This window comes from Ptiloglossa arizonensis, chromosome 1 (genome assembly GCF_051014685.1).
Source record: "Ptiloglossa arizonensis isolate GNS036 chromosome 1, iyPtiAriz1_principal, whole genome shotgun sequence".
NCBI classification, from domain to species: Eukaryota; Metazoa; Arthropoda; class Insecta; order Hymenoptera; family Colletidae; genus Ptiloglossa; species Ptiloglossa arizonensis.
The window spans coordinates 7,657,650-7,673,587 of NC_135048.1; the positions used below are offsets into that span (position 1 = coordinate 7,657,650).

The window sequence follows — 15,938 nt, forward strand, 5'->3', positions numbered from 1 at the left end:
AATTAAATCCTTAAGAGGTTGTAACCTGAACAATGAAAAAGAATTATGCACGGTTCGAAAGTCTAAGTGGAAGTCACCTGTGTTACCTGCAATCAATTTTTTCTTTCTTTTCGCATTAGGGGATATAGATTTGTTTAATTACGTATCGATAATGATCTATCCAAGATCCGAAATTTAAAATAGCTACGAAACGCTAGTAAAGCTTCCAATAAACTTTAGCCGGTAGCAAGATCACGAAACTACGAAATGAATCCTAAAATTACGAACGATAGTGTGTAATAAAACGATACCACATCGTCACGATACCACATCGTCAATGGTATCGAGCATAAAAGGCACATTTGCATATCAATTATTTGCTGCCTACACACCGTGCAATATTATGCTTCGATAGTCCACGGACAATTCCAGACAAATATTATCCCTTTACCACCCACCCACGATGTTCCACTGGGATAGAATACGAGTTATTATGCGCAATTTCCATCAACCATCTATTCGTCGTCCCACTCTGCTGCGAAATAACGTTTTCCTTTGCAATATCGGAAGAAAATCGAATTTTTTAGATTACGTTTCAATCCGCTATCGATAGAGAATTTAAACATTGAAATTCAACGCTCTTATTTTGTCGATCCAAAAATATGAAATTGCAAAATGATGTATAAGATAGTCTCTGTGTATCTCAAAATATCGTTTACACTTTAGATACTAAGAAAATAAAATAATATAGTAGAAACCTGAAGGTCAACTTTGTCTTTTTCATGACAAAATTCGATAGAGTGATAAATTTTGGAAATAAAAATATCAAAATACATCAAGCCTAAAATTATTAATTTTTTTAGATATTTAGCTATTAAAACATTACGCCATGTGTGTTTTGTAGCAATTCGGAAAATCCTTGACACTTCTTTTATTTTCAAAATCTGTTACTGTATCAAATTCTACCATAAAAAATTGCATGTACCATTTAAAGAAACGAAGTCGACCTTCTCTACGTTTCTCTGGAAAAATTGTTACCACCCTATTATGGACTCTCAGAAGCTATATACTTTTTATAAGCAACATTCAATTACTTTCAGTTACTTAAACTACGTAGTAAATGAGTAAAGTTATTTGAGATGGCCAGAGTTATCCGACTACTCTGTATTTCTTTTAGTTCTCAGTATACCAGGAATAGTCATCACCATTTGTCATCACGGGCCTCAATGACCCCATTTCATTTACTCACATTTGCAAATAATCATTTTACTAATAATTTACGGAAGTAATAATAATAAACTTCATTGGACATTCCAACCTGCTCGTAAAAAGAATCTTGAAAACTAAAATTGAACGCAATGGACTCGAACAGTGTTCATGAAAACGTCAAACCTCAACATTGAAGACTGGACATCCGTGTATTACATTTTGTAAGGGCCGCATTTTATTTTTTCACAGATGGTTCGAAAATTGTCGAGGAAAATGTTCTGTTCATCGTGATTCGTTTTTATGTAATTGAACGATTGCTCCGTTACCACGTAACATTGCGTCAGACCGAGGTGTGGAACGCGTGGAATTTCTCCTTTCAGAGGCAAAGGAATCGCGATCACTTCCGGAAACGTTTCCACCGCTTCAGTACACACGATTATCTTCAGTCTCGGCTTTCTTCGTTCGCCTCTATCTATCGTGGCGAAAGCCTCGTCACGATAACAATCTACCTGTTGTTTCAAGGGTCGCGCGCTTCGAAGGGCAGATGTGCCACGAGCGCATTCCCCAATCGGTCGATCCACGCACGAACGTGATCGTGATACATTAATATACGTCAATTGATCGTCTCGGTTACGCCTATGCGCGCGTGCGCTGTGCACGCACACGTGCAGTTTTTATGAAACGTGCTTTCATTCCCGTTCGTTCGTCGCTCATTGTTCAAGAAATGAAACAATTTTTTTACGAAAAATTGTATCCGCAAATTCTACGAATCGCTATCTTAAAAATATTATCAATACAATCAAATTGACTAATATAACAAAATCTTAACAGAATCATTATAATTTTACGAAACTTGCAAAATTATTGGTCACGTGCGAGAACTGTCTAATATGGGTAAAATATTTTTTGTTTCTTTATCTAGAGTCGAGAACTTTTGTACTCCTAAGTGCGTTGCAAATTACAATCTGCGGGTTTTTAAGAAATGGATAGAAATCTGCTTCGGCCATCTGAAAATTATTACTGACATCAACAAAAAAAAAAAAAAAACATACATTCTATAAAACTAAATTAGTACAACAAGATTATAAATTAAGTGGCCAAAAATAACGGTTTAAATCTACCTTATTGAAACACACCTTTTTCGCGGAAGAGAGTTCAAATATTTAAGATAATATTTTGTATTATGCAATAATCGCATCGTACAACGAATGCATTATTTATAAAAAGCAATTAGTTAAGAACATAGTCGGTTTCTAAACAATCGCAACCTGAAACGTACTACGACTTGAGTTAAAAATGAGGACACCGTGTACGCAACACGATTGAGACACAATGGACTTCCAAAACAGAGAATTCAGTGAAACAAAACGAAAGTCACTTTGTCGACGACGAAAACTGCAACTATTCTCTCACCTAATGGCTCTAACACCTTTTTGGCGTGCATCCTAATGGATCCCAGCGCACAGACACAGACACCCTTTGTTCTCGATTCTGTAGCAAGGAGAAAGACGAATAACCGCCTCCTGAGATATCGTGGTGGTTTTGATAGTGTGGCTGTCGCCAAAGCGATGATGGATTACTTCCCCTTGAGAGCATAGAGGTGAGCAACTCCGTCGAGATACGATGAGAGTGGTGTTTTTTCCGGTGTTGCGATGCACTCGACGATCATGATTAATGAGCGCAATATCGTGACGAAGCCGGCTAATCGGGGAACAGGTGCCGACCAAGGTATGCTCGAGATCTTTTGTTCGGTTTTCGGTGGACCTCTAATTAAGATATTTCTGTGATGCTGGAATGTTACGTACCGTCGACGCCATTCAAATAGCTTTCTTAGGACACTAAGTAGTTGGATTGCGTGTGCAGGGTCTCTAATGAAAGAAGCGTTTAAGATTCCTCAGTGTACACGTGATGGACGTTATTAATACGTTGGAAAATGATATTCCCAATGTAGCCAAAATAGTTGAAAGTGGGAATTTGTACTCAAGGCAGAGACACCATACGCAAACTTTTTATTGAATAGACACTGCTAGACCTTTAAGAGCCATATTATTTGCATCCTAAAAATCTGCATTTAAAACAGGAATGTTCACAGCATTAGTACCTTTGATGGCTGAACGTCCATATCCAAGATGTATAATATTTGCAATCCAGATTGCAAGATGGCTGTTCTTATCTATTATACCTTTCCATAGTGAATTGAATCAAACACTACAACTACTAGAAACTTTTACCAAGAAGACAACACACTGAATTGGTCACTGTAAAGAATTATATCCTTACGTTCACTACTGGAAAAATTTAATTATCTTCAATATAAAATTGAGATTTATCTGGCACAGTTTACTAGTTTCTTCTGCCTGTTAAACAATTTTCTAATATAAGAAACCGTACTCGATCCAATACCGATCAAAATGATTTAAATTTCATAATACGTAGGCTATCAAAATCCTATATAAATGAGATCCTAGAGGCTCGTAACATCTATAAATTAAATAGTTCGAACACTCGAACCAATTCCTTAAATTTAATTGACCACCGTCAACTGGACGTCCTCGTTTTTCTATCTGCTGCTGTACACCTATTGCGAGATCTGTTTTTCATACCGAGTTCTACACGAAGAAACAAAATTCTATATCTGTCTACTTCGTCGAGTGCTAATGCGGTCGTGCAAAATTCTCCGGCAGACATGTGGTTCGATGTATCCAAGATTAAACCTCAATGTTCTCAAGAACAGTTTCCCCTCGCTGGTATAATTGCCCCTTTCCAGAAGATCACGTTCTTGCTGGTCCTCTCGTTTCACCAGTTCACACAGACCATCATCATCGGCTGCTACCAAAAGAACGAGTCCCTATCTTCCCGACATGCTCGATCTTACCGCGGTACACTTCAAGATTAGAGGAGAGTGAAATGAACTGCGTTGCGGTCGGTCTTGGAATAAGAAACATTTTTTGGAACCTTCCCCCCTAATGGTTTCCTGAGAGCCCTTTTTTACCTTGCTCTTGCAAGGTGTAAATTGACTGGCGCGCAGGAATTTCACCTTGTTCCTGGCGGCTCGAAAGAGTTGGGGAGTTGAGTTTGATCGTGTCCTCGACGAATAAATTGTTAGGGACCAAGGTTCTGTTTTATTCAAGTAATGAAATTCACTTCTGACTACACTGATACAATAAAATATCGTCGAACAGTTTGACTCTATTATAAAACTGAAGAAAAGTATTATTATCGGTTCGATATCGATAAACAAAATGGTGGATCGCTAACAGATCGCCAAAATTCCAAGATCTACCAAGTTGATACATTAAAAGAATGATAAGGGATTTTGTAATTGAAATAGCAGTACTCGATGCACCAATTTCGCAACGCGTAGGCACCGATTGACCTCCAGTATCTATGATATTTACATTCCAAAAACGTGATAGTAGAAATCTTTGTTCGAAATATCCAATGCATCGATTCAAAGAAAAATACTTTTTGGTTCGCAATGTTCCTTTCATCTTTCGGAATTATTATACAAGATCCTCCGATCTAAGACGCTTGAAACTAACAATCCCACGAAAGAAAGGCGTCCTTACTCTTTTTCAAAAACGAACTCTAGCTGTTCCATCACAGTAAAAATATCCTTAAGGATAAAAATGCTAGAGAAATGAGTCGCAAAGACGTTCAAGAGAGTGCAGTTTCGCGTTTAAAAGGAGTTGTTCAGGTAAGTAAAGTCTCGATTATCTGCGATGTCGAGAAAATCCAGAAAGAGGTGGAGTGACGGGCGAAAGAAAAAAAAAAAGGAAGTATTTTGGACGGCTTAGAATCCAGTTTACCGTCGATTATCTTAGAAACCAATCTCTGTCGGTGTTAGGGAGCTTCAGCTCCGTGGAAGGACTACAAAGCGATTAGGGTTTAGCGAGGGTGGGATTGATGCTCGTTTCCTCGCTTACTAGGCTAGAAAAAACGACAAGTACTAACGCAATCGCGTGGAAAACGATCAAAATTTTAGCCTCTACGCGATACGTTGTGACCCATTTAGATTTAAACGGTTAGAACTCCTAACTTAGGTGTCCGATTACTTGTTCGAGAAGACAATCGAAGTCCAAACTTAAAATCAAAGTGACTTCTAAATTGGAATAACCGTTCGTCACCTGAATTACATTAGATGTTCAGTCCACGTATACGGTGACTCATAAATTTTCACGAACAAACCTACCTGATGAACTCGTCATCGTCAATTAGTTCAGCTTTGGGCTCTAGGAATCCAGCTTTTACTTTGTGAAGCAAAGTCTATCGGCTTTGAAAGAGGTACAATTGTTCAAAAAGTAATGAATATTTAAGTCTCCGTTAAATCTGTTACATCAGTCTGCATAAGTATGCTGTTTGCGAGATTCTTGTATTGTTCCCTGAGAAATGTTTTCCCGCTTTTCCCACGTTCTCTCGTCGGAATGGATGATTTATGGTTCTGTACTAAAATTAATTAACGGTTTTTGGTTTCAATAAATTCCGAAGGATGCCACGTCGGGGTTAAAACCAGAAATCATGGTATTAAGTAGTACAAATAATTAGATAGTCTCGGATAAAAACGAAGCGTGCTTAGTGCATGAAAATATAATAGGATATAATCTTTATTTACTGTTTCGAAGTATGACTAATCGTCGTACACGCGAATAGATTTGCGATTCGGACTAATTTCGAATTCAGAAAGGTTTGCTCTAGGAGTCCAGGGCTTTTCGAATAAAAATTCATAGACGCACGCGGATCCGTCTTCACGGTGGCTCAGGACAAAAATAACCGTCGTTCAGGTCAGTATACCTGAGACATGAAGCTCGAATTCCTACGAGATGACCGATACAGCAACGTGAGATACGATTCATGAAAAGTGTGCAACAATCTGACGTAAATATCGAAACAATCATCGGGAGATCTTTCAATACTGTTAGACTGAGTAATAAATTCGTTTAGACATTGCAGGCGGACTATAATACAAGATGTTTTAATTCCACCTGGCATTCCTTATTAAAAGATCACAATTATTTATAAGCAAAAGAATATTGATTTAAACCAAAGTAAGATAAAACATTCCGAATGATCTTCATTCTAAGACAGTAGTACGATAAAACCCTAAAGGTGACTTATCATAAATTCAACATTATCGAAAACTAGTTAAAATCAACTTACTGAAAAAATTATTTGATAAATGAAACAGTCGTCATTAGTAATGCAGAAGTGTCTTTCATAATGACAATAGCTGACAGTATGTTTAGGTATTCCTAGTTGAATGATACAATACGTAGAATGACTATATACTCTATAATGTAATAAATATATATTTATTAGTAATTATTAAAATAACCTAAGTCTTAGTGTTTGTTTTATACATTTATATTAATGTAGAATATAAGGAAAAATGTGTTAAATATTAATTTCAGCCATTTTTATCACCTGACATATATAAACTGTGAGTTGATGTCTTGCATGAACATTATTACCCAATGTGATATCGGGGCAACTTTCAGAATCTTTGACAGGCATTCAAGCTTATAAAATGTGCAAAAGAAAAATTCAAAGTTCAATGACGTTGTTGTCTCAGCTATAAATAAAAGTTGTTTGATCAATGGCCAGAAACGCAACAGTACCATCCAGCTAAAACGAAAGAATAGCCCCAGGTACGAATAAAGGGCCGAACAAATCGTTCGCGTGTCGGCGAATAAAAAAGCTACTGAACTGATTCGAGATCGAAAGTGCGTCATTAAGGCATGAATAGTACTTTGCCACTTATAAATGACCATTAAAAGTACAGGGTAAAGTTAGAGAATAATAATAAGATAAAGCAATGAAAATTTGTAAAAATCCATTGTGATTTGGAAACTCAATTATACTGACTGTGTGCACTGTACCTTACAATCAATTGAATTAAGACTGATTACAGAAATATTATTGTAGATTTCCCAGAAAGTAAAAAAAAAAAAAAAATAGAAACTCATTAAAAGTATTAAAAATCAAAAGATGTTTTGATCGTATTTTCGTTGGACCAGAAAAATAATACTAGAGAAATGAATATACATTTTCATCGTAAAACAGACAAAAAATGTAAGATAAAGGTTTTTCATCCGTAACTCTGTTTTCGAGGAAAACGACTTTGAAAATTGTTGAGCGCACGTGCCTCCAGTCGTTCCTTGTACAGATAGTTGCAAAGTTTCACTGCAATATCGAAACACATTACATTCGCAGAATCAATTTAACACATTTCTGGGTATTTTTCAAGTGTGCATATATAGTCGAATGCGTATTCTATGTATTAAAAAATACAAATAATTTTCGTGTAAAAGTACTAAGCAGGCCCATCAAAGTCGATTTCATCGATAAAGAAGATACGTATGAAACAAATTTATCCTACAATTTTAATTAATTTTTGTATGCATGCATTATTATTTCTGTTTATAAAAAGTAGTCGCTGATGATCCTCGTCTGACAGACAAAGTAAATTAAAGTACACGTTATATATGAAAAACAGAAAGAGCAAAAATGTCAATAAACAAAAATAAATAGTTCTTACTTCGACAGTAAACAGCACTCGCAATGACCAATAATATCAGCATCCTTCGGAGCCTCATATTCAGGATTCTTTCTTCTTCAAACGTCAATCTATTTAGACAACACTCACAAACTCACTCACTTTTGATTCTCGCGATTAGTTTTAACCGCGACACATTTACCGGTGTTTAAATGGTAACGACTGTACGATGTCCATCGACTTACCGACGCGCGTAAACAACGTTCGCGGTTAATTGTCCGAGGAGCGGAACATTTTAGCTTAAACAAGTTAAAAAAAAAAAGAAAAGAATCAATCGAAAAGAATCAGGATACGTCGACGAAGAGACGAAATCCCGAAAGCTCGGTCGTGAGCACGCCTTTCTTCAGCGAGCACGGCTCCTCTCTTACTTCCTCCCTTTTTCCCTCTCTCTTGTTCCGTCCCTCCGAATAGCGCACCGTGAACCGGAGCGTGCAGCACTTTCCACGAGTTTTACCGTGAAGGAACGCGACAGAATACCGTTTGCTATTCTTTTGTTCTCGGAAGGAGCTTATCTAACTTCCCGAAAACCGGCTCGATCGATCGTTTCGATCCCAGTCGATAATCCCCACAATAAATTGTCGAGAAGTTTGACAGGCTAGTTCTAGTCTCATTCGCGATTTGTCGAGAGTTTCCCTTTCGTTGCAACAACGACAGGACTGGCTAACTATTGCGAGTACACTTCATCTGTGCCATGTCAAAGATTGAGCGCCGTCGTGAGACAGGGGGTTGTAGCCGGCAGTGGGAAACGAGCACGAAATATCTGCGAGCCGCACCGTGCTGCGGTTCGCAAACGAATGCCACTGAAGTTGCCGCTCTTCCGAATTCCGTAGCCGCATAGGTGTGCGTGCGCCTCTCCCCCCACTTCCTCTCTTCCACTCGTGAATTTAGTTATCCCCACCACCGGAGTTTCTCGGTGCGCACACCATCTTCCCCCTGCCGCCAGAACCCACCGTTGGTGTGCAGCATTCGATTAGCAATGGGTCCGATCTAATTTGAAGCTTCTTAACCTCGTCAGGAATGCATTATTTCATTTTAAGTGATTTATTTGCAATTGTAATGGTTATTTCTATATTACGATATTTGAAATAACTTAAAAACTAAACATACACGTTTGTTTAGAACACCTTCAAAGAGGTTAAATTTATAATCGCACCGAAGATAAAACTCGATCTTTTCATCAGCAATTTGATCTCTTCATCAAAAATTACAAGAAATATTTTATTGTGCAAAACTCAACCCGAGAAAATTAATATTAAAAAAAGACAAGTTAGACGATCCCCTGTAAGTATATTGATTGTTCAAAATTTGAAAAATTCTGAAACTTCGATATTGAATCGTTTAAAATGTATGCTGTAATTGAGTTGAATTTTTCGAACTGCACGAATGCATGATACTTTATTTATTTCTCGAGCAGCGTATTTGCACACGCGTCGGCTTGATTCCGTCCCTACTTTCCACCGGTCTCAAATCCGGTATATCCTCACTTCCTTTATCCCCACTGTATCTGACTGAGCGCGTGTGCGGTCGACGCGTCAATTACATCTGAATCGAAGGCGACGTCTCATCGTGATTACGTCGTAAAAATAAAAGCTGCTCGGCTTTCGTCAATGAGTTCGAGTGGGACGAGCCTGTTTGCGCATTTATTCGCCGACACGATCTTTTGGCAATGGTCACGTGATCGTTAATAGCCGTGCATCGACCATACTTCGATTGGAAAACCACAGATATTTACATCGCTTCCGTTCTGCTCGCTAAATTTAAACTTATTTCAAACGTAAATGTAAGATAGTGAAACACTGAACCTGCAATGTTTATTATTTTCACGTATAAATGTTATTATGTTCAGTTTCAAGCCTCAATATTATCATATTGTTGTTTCACTATGCAAGTATTCTATATCAATAAATCCATGTATATCTCTTATAGGTGAAATCTGGAATGAAGGAATTATTTACTCATTTACCAATAGTCTTCGAATTAATAAATACCTTTTGCATTTACAGCTTGTTCATACGAAAATGTCACAATGTAATTTTCAGAGTTTCGAACACTTTACTTCTAATTTACAGCTTCATTGTTAATTATACGAATACGCGTAGGACTTGCGATTTATGAATGATTCGGTAGAGTGAATGAACGTATTCGGCGCATGCGCGCTGTCGACCAGATTCCATTCCCATTCCAATCTTGCTTGTATTCTCATCGCTTTATCCTTTGCCGGTTTGTAGGCACTATGAACACACAACAGTTTTCTTAAAAAATTTCTGCCTCGAGTAGAGCCCTTATCAAGACCTCAAGCCAACGGTGAAACACAAATACAGCAGCGGGAATGCACATTACTCCCTCCATTACAAAATATTTGTACAACCGCGACGTCTCTGTTCCGCTACTAAATTAGGACGGGGGCGTTGTAATTCTAGTTTCTAACAAACACAGTTCTCTTAAAGTTAGATAAGAAAAAGATATTGTTGCTTCATCCGCACGATGTATACCTGTTCCAGGAATAATCCTAAGCAATCAAATTTTTCACTCTGATTAAGTAACTTAGATGAGGCAATAACAAAATTTGTTCATGAAAATTATTATTTATTATCCTATAAAATTAACGATAACAAATTCATTATTGATCGTAATATGGAATTAAAAAAATAGATGAAATAAATATAGTATAGAATTTATCAGTATAGTAGTAATAGTACAGCACATATTCAGCGTAATAATACGATGTAGTATAAGTATAATAAAAGTTTAGCACAGGTATAGTTATAATATAATAGGTTGTTCCATAAAGTTTATCGGACGACAAATCGTATTATTACGCTTAATATGTGCTATACTATTACTACTATATTGAACAGTACTGTTCAATAAATTTTCATTATAAAATAACATTCATAAAATATTTTGTATGTACCGAATTTAGAATTAGTGTTCATTATCATGAACACATGGCAAAATTTGCATCTTTCTCAGAGATTGATAAGCTTACAATCGCGTTTGAAAAATCCTAGCTTCAAAAGATTACTATCTTCTCGACTCAGTCCCCGCATCATTTCCCCGAAATAGTTCCGAATCGTTAGTATTCAGTGACGAATTATTTCCAGGCTTGACAATTTTATCTTCTTTCACAAATTGAATTTGATCTTCAAAATATCTTCTTGTGATTTATATAATATAACGCAACGATGGTAGAATTTTCAAACTTCACTCCAGCGGTTCTCAAAATTCAGTTGGAATTACCATCTTAGAACATTTCATGATTTCATGGCAAACAGCATTAATTTTGTTGTCTTATTCGTTCTGAAAAATATAAACTTTTTCAAATTACAACTTTTACAAAATTTAAATTTCATTATACATCGCTATCGCATTACTTCTCTCGAAATTATTCTTTACACGTGTCGGTAATTTTGAATAACGTGTTTTGTAAATTGAACAAAATATGAGCACGTATTTTAGATTGTAACGCATTCTGAATCAAGAATCACTGCTTGATATACATGTAAGACTCGTACATCGATACAAAGAAAGAAATTTGAAATGCATGTAACGGTTACAATAGCAGATTACAACTTGTAAGTACAAGTTGTGGACACTGGCCTCCCTTTTAAAATTCGCAGCTGACAGTCAAAAGGCGACAATGCTACTGAATATTGAACACTCTGTTCCTTTCGATCGTCGTTCTTTGTAGTTGACCAACACAACATTTGTGAAGTTACGATATCTCTTATGAAGATGCCAAGATGTTTTCATGCAATATCAATATTGAGATCCCTAGAAAAAATTATAGAATTTGAAATAATAAAAGAACTGTTTGATTCTTAAACAGAACTCTAAATTTTACAATTTTTAAAATTTTGTATTAGCAAGTGAATTGTTCGAAAATAAATTATCATCGTTGCTTAACGTAAAAGAAAGTCACATCTTGGGACGAACAAGATGCGCAAGATGCACAGGATGCATCATTCTGTGACAATAATCCGACAAAAATGTGCCACGACCGCACGCACCTGCCACTTACTTAATCTGGTTTACTCTATCCTTTTTTACACCCTCGTTCTTTCTTAGCGTCCATTAAACATGGTTCGCCTCAACGAAATAGAATGAAAGGGCAAGTGTTTGTCAAACAATTTTCCTTGATGGATAATGCACAAGCCAGAGACTTATAAATTCATCGATCAAAGATTCCTGCTTGTTTTAAAATATTTCTTCTTATTTGGTTTTTAAGGATGCTCTAAAAAATAGAGTAGCTTAATATTAATTGTAATATTATGATAACTCTACGTTAAAATTTCGATGGTATTCTGTCAGTAATTATGAAAGTAACTAAATAAAAAATCTAGAGAAATTGATCTATTAATATGGGGAAAAAAATATTAAAAAATTATTAATTTGAGGCACTTTTATATTCACCGTAACAACCATAATAGAATATTAAAAAAAAACTTGCAACAATAAGTTTTGTGTATCTTAGATTACTGATAACTAAAGAATTCAATCTTTACGTTATTCTTTATATTGCGTAGATATCGATTTTGTTAATATACTTGTTTACTTTCACATCATGTACAATTACTCCAGCATTCTCCTACGCTTCAATGCATTTCTTGGAAATATAAAATTACCGTTTGATCATCCTTAATGATCATCCTTAACATGTTATCGTTTAATATTAATTTTTACGATCTTAGAAAAAACGGGACTATTAAAACTATCTCGCGTCGAAAACAGTAAGAATTTATTATTCAATAATATTTAATTAATCACAAATAGTATCATGCATGTTATAAATAAAATATGCCCATATGCTCTGTCTATTAAGTATTTATTAACGTCTCGTGCTACCATACTTAATTATGAACCCCGCGACAGAGTAAACATTGGGATCCTTTAGGACCGCCCTGAAGCATAGAGCATCTGTTGCATTATGAGGATCTTATCTTAAATTGTTTTAACGCCCTTCAAAACTCATTAAGCTCGTAAAATTAAACCAATCAGATTAGACAAAGGCCGATAATACGCGTGTCCAAAATAAAAGCCGAAAGTGAGTATGGCGAACAGAATCCAATTTTGATATTACTGGTTGCCATCTGACGACTATTCACATTGTTTCTCATAAAATATTTACATTAGTAACGCGATACCACACCTACATACAATATTTAAATAATACATACAGTTACGTATGTACTACTCATGTTCTAAAATGACATTTTTTATTGCTTCTTAAATACTGCTTAAAATTACCAGCAACAAAACATTCAATTAAGCGATACAAATATTATCGTATTTTATAACTTTAAATATTTCATATCTTATAATGCTTTTACATTTAATAATCTTTAAATCTTCAAACATTGAGGCCTGTAATACAAATCGAAAAGAGTTCGCTTAATTTAAATATCAAACGATAAATAACGTGTAAACGCAACAAGGAAAGAACTGCGTTGTTGAATTTTTGTGCAAAATTACGTTGGGCAAGCCATTTATTAAGCTAACGCAAAATGCGATACGTACCAATTACATTTTAACGGGGGAGGGTCACGGTAAAGAACGCACCGTAATATAACTGTTCCTTAAGGAACTCCTCGCCCACGTTAATTGGGAAGTTACTGTCGAAATTGTTAATGCGAATATAAAGTAACCTTGATCATAACGGAGCATTCTAATTAGTTGCAATCTCACGACAATTAAATGAAAAATGTTTGAGAACGTTCGCGGTGTGCTATGGTTAACGCGTGATTGAAAATTTTACGCTAAACGTGCAGAACAGTAACCGCAGAATCTAACAGTAAGTCAGATCTTCGTGACAATTTCTTGGCAATTACCATTAAATTTTGTAACTTACAATTCCATGAAAACATCATTTTCGCCAAAAAAAAAAAAGAAAAAATTGTGGCCTTTAGTTTACGAACGAACAATCCGTTTTCTATTCGCCCAATTTACATGTTTTGTGCTCGAGACAAACGTCCGGGCAACACTTTTCCCACTCGCCGCAGTCATCGTCGTGGTGGCATACAGACGGCGGCAAATACCAATCGTAAGTTCGTGGACAATGACTTCTCAACGGCGGGCAATGTGTCTCGGTTTCTTTCTCGGTTACGACTATTTCCGGCCACGACGGGTAAGATAGAGGAGACTCATCGACGTTTATCCACAGCCACGGATACAAAAAGGAACGCCAGGCATGTTTCATCCAACTCTCGTGCTTCCCCGTTGGACAACAATAATACCGATGATGAGACGTCTTACACCAATATCTGCAGTGATGTTCGTGGTCTTTTCCATGTCCTTTCGTTAACCAAACGTAAGCGACGAAAAGAAGAATCGTGAACAAGCAACGCATCCTGAAACACTGTTATATTCATTTATTCGATGTTCGTTCTCTGTGTACGAAATGAATAATTTAAATAGAAAGCAAAAACATATTGTTGAAAAAATAAAATAGTTAATTGGTAAGATAAAATTCACGATACATACAATACTATACTACTAGACATTGTAGTGGCAGAATATTAATATAGTGTTTATATATTAATGTATATAGTAGAAATGTGTAGTATACTTTTAAATAATAAGCTATGATAAGTGTATAGTTATATGGCACAGTAGAGCTGTATCAGTGGAATATAGTCATATAGTATAGTAGACATATATTTACACAGTATAATAGAATAAAATGTACATTACATATAATATTATACTACTATATACCGTACTGATATGATGTTAATATAGCAACGCGATATAGTAAACATATAGTTGAATAGTATATTTATATATAATATTATAGTATATCTATATAAACAAAGTATAATCATGTAGTAAATAGATAGTTACAGTATAGTAGTATAACAGGTGTTCAGCAGTATGGTATATTAAAGATATATAATGGTAGTGCTTTATGTATCTATAGTTTTCTACATTGTATTGTATTACTACTTATTACACAGTATAAAATTCATATTATTTTTACCTCCAAAGAATATTGAATCCTATATACAATATTCCGTTTTTATGAATTTTATTAATGTATCTTTGTATAAATGGAATACCTAACTTAGAGTTTTGTACTCGCCTGTCTCCTGGCTTCTGTCTGAGACTGGTACTGCGGCGGACATTCTTATAAGTCGAGGAAAGTTTCTTCCTTTTTAAAATCCTGTCACAAGACAATTGTAAATTAACATATTTCTCTTTCCCAACTCGTTATTTGCGGACTTTACAGGATGAAACTGTCGAATGTCCAGTCAGAAATGCACCATCGCAAAACGTCGAAGAAACATTACTCAAAGTTTAGTGAAAAGAATGAAAATTTAATGTTGACTGAAGAAAATCGCTTTCCATAGAAAACGCTATGGTACAAACATAAGTCACAATCCATAACTATAATTACAAAATGAAGTACGATCATTTTTTACTAGTTTTATATTCTTCAACTCATAATGAAATGTATAATCTTATGGTTTCTTAAATTTTTATTTTAAATAAAATTATTAAATTATACAAAAATAGATAAAAAATAATTTTGTCATATAATTTAAATGTTTTAATATATTACAATTAAAAAGAATTTTATGAATCCAATATTAATTTTTATTATTAACGCATCGGTACTAAGAATCGAAATAAACAAAATACACGATTATTTGTTTACTAGAATGAACGATTTGCTTATTTATGTTATATTCTATCAAACGAGTTTTACACGATTGTAAATTGCGAAAATATTCTTCTTTCGATCATTTGAAAATATCTGTATCTTAAATGGATGTTCTCAAATACATTCATTTAATGCCAATTATTACATTACTAGAATTTACTATCAAGTTACTAAATCTTCTATTAACCTATAATTAAACATTTAAATCATCTTCCTTCATTATTTAAAATTATCCATATTTATTGATAAAAAATTATAGTCATCCTTCCCACAGCAGAAAAAACATTTATTTCTATATGCTTCTCTATATATATTTACGATTTTAAAAGAACAGTTAGGTAGAGTATCTCGTAAATTAAAACTTTAAAGAGTACCGTATACTCGGCCAATCAAATCATCATACAAGGGAAAGTGGCGTCACGATTAGTCGATAGGGAAGAAACGCAAGTCTATGTTAAAATAATGACCTAAGATCCCATTCGCAACGAATATTTCGCAACGCATAACTGATTTCTCAAAGCGTTTCTAGACGCATGT

The 15,938-nt window shown here is 35.2% G+C and overlaps 2 protein-coding genes across 2 annotated transcripts in view; both read right to left on the minus strand.

Moving 5' to 3' along the window:
• Positions 1–8,517, minus strand: part of LOC143152372 (uncharacterized) — a 66,949-nt gene extending 58,432 nt beyond the window's left edge. The window contains exon 1 of the mRNA XM_076322410.1: positions 7,724–8,517. Within this exon, the coding sequence (XP_076178525.1) occupies positions 7,724–7,781 (58 nt within the window). The 5' untranslated portion in view covers positions 7,782–8,517. The remainder of the gene's footprint in view (positions 1–7,723) is intronic.
• Positions 8,518–13,127: 4,610 nt separating this feature from the next.
• LOC143146923 (uncharacterized) lies at positions 13,128–14,812 on the minus strand. The gene is made up of 2 exons (XM_076311684.1): positions 14,797–14,812; positions 13,128–14,096 (listed from the first exon to the last, which is right to left on the minus strand). Exon 2 carries the CDS (start codon positions 14,085–14,087, stop codon positions 13,671–13,673), a length of 417 nt encoding a protein of 138 aa, XP_076167799.1. The 5' UTR covers positions 14,088–14,096; positions 14,797–14,812; the 3' UTR covers positions 13,128–13,670.
• Positions 14,813–15,938: the final 1,126 nt, after the last annotated feature.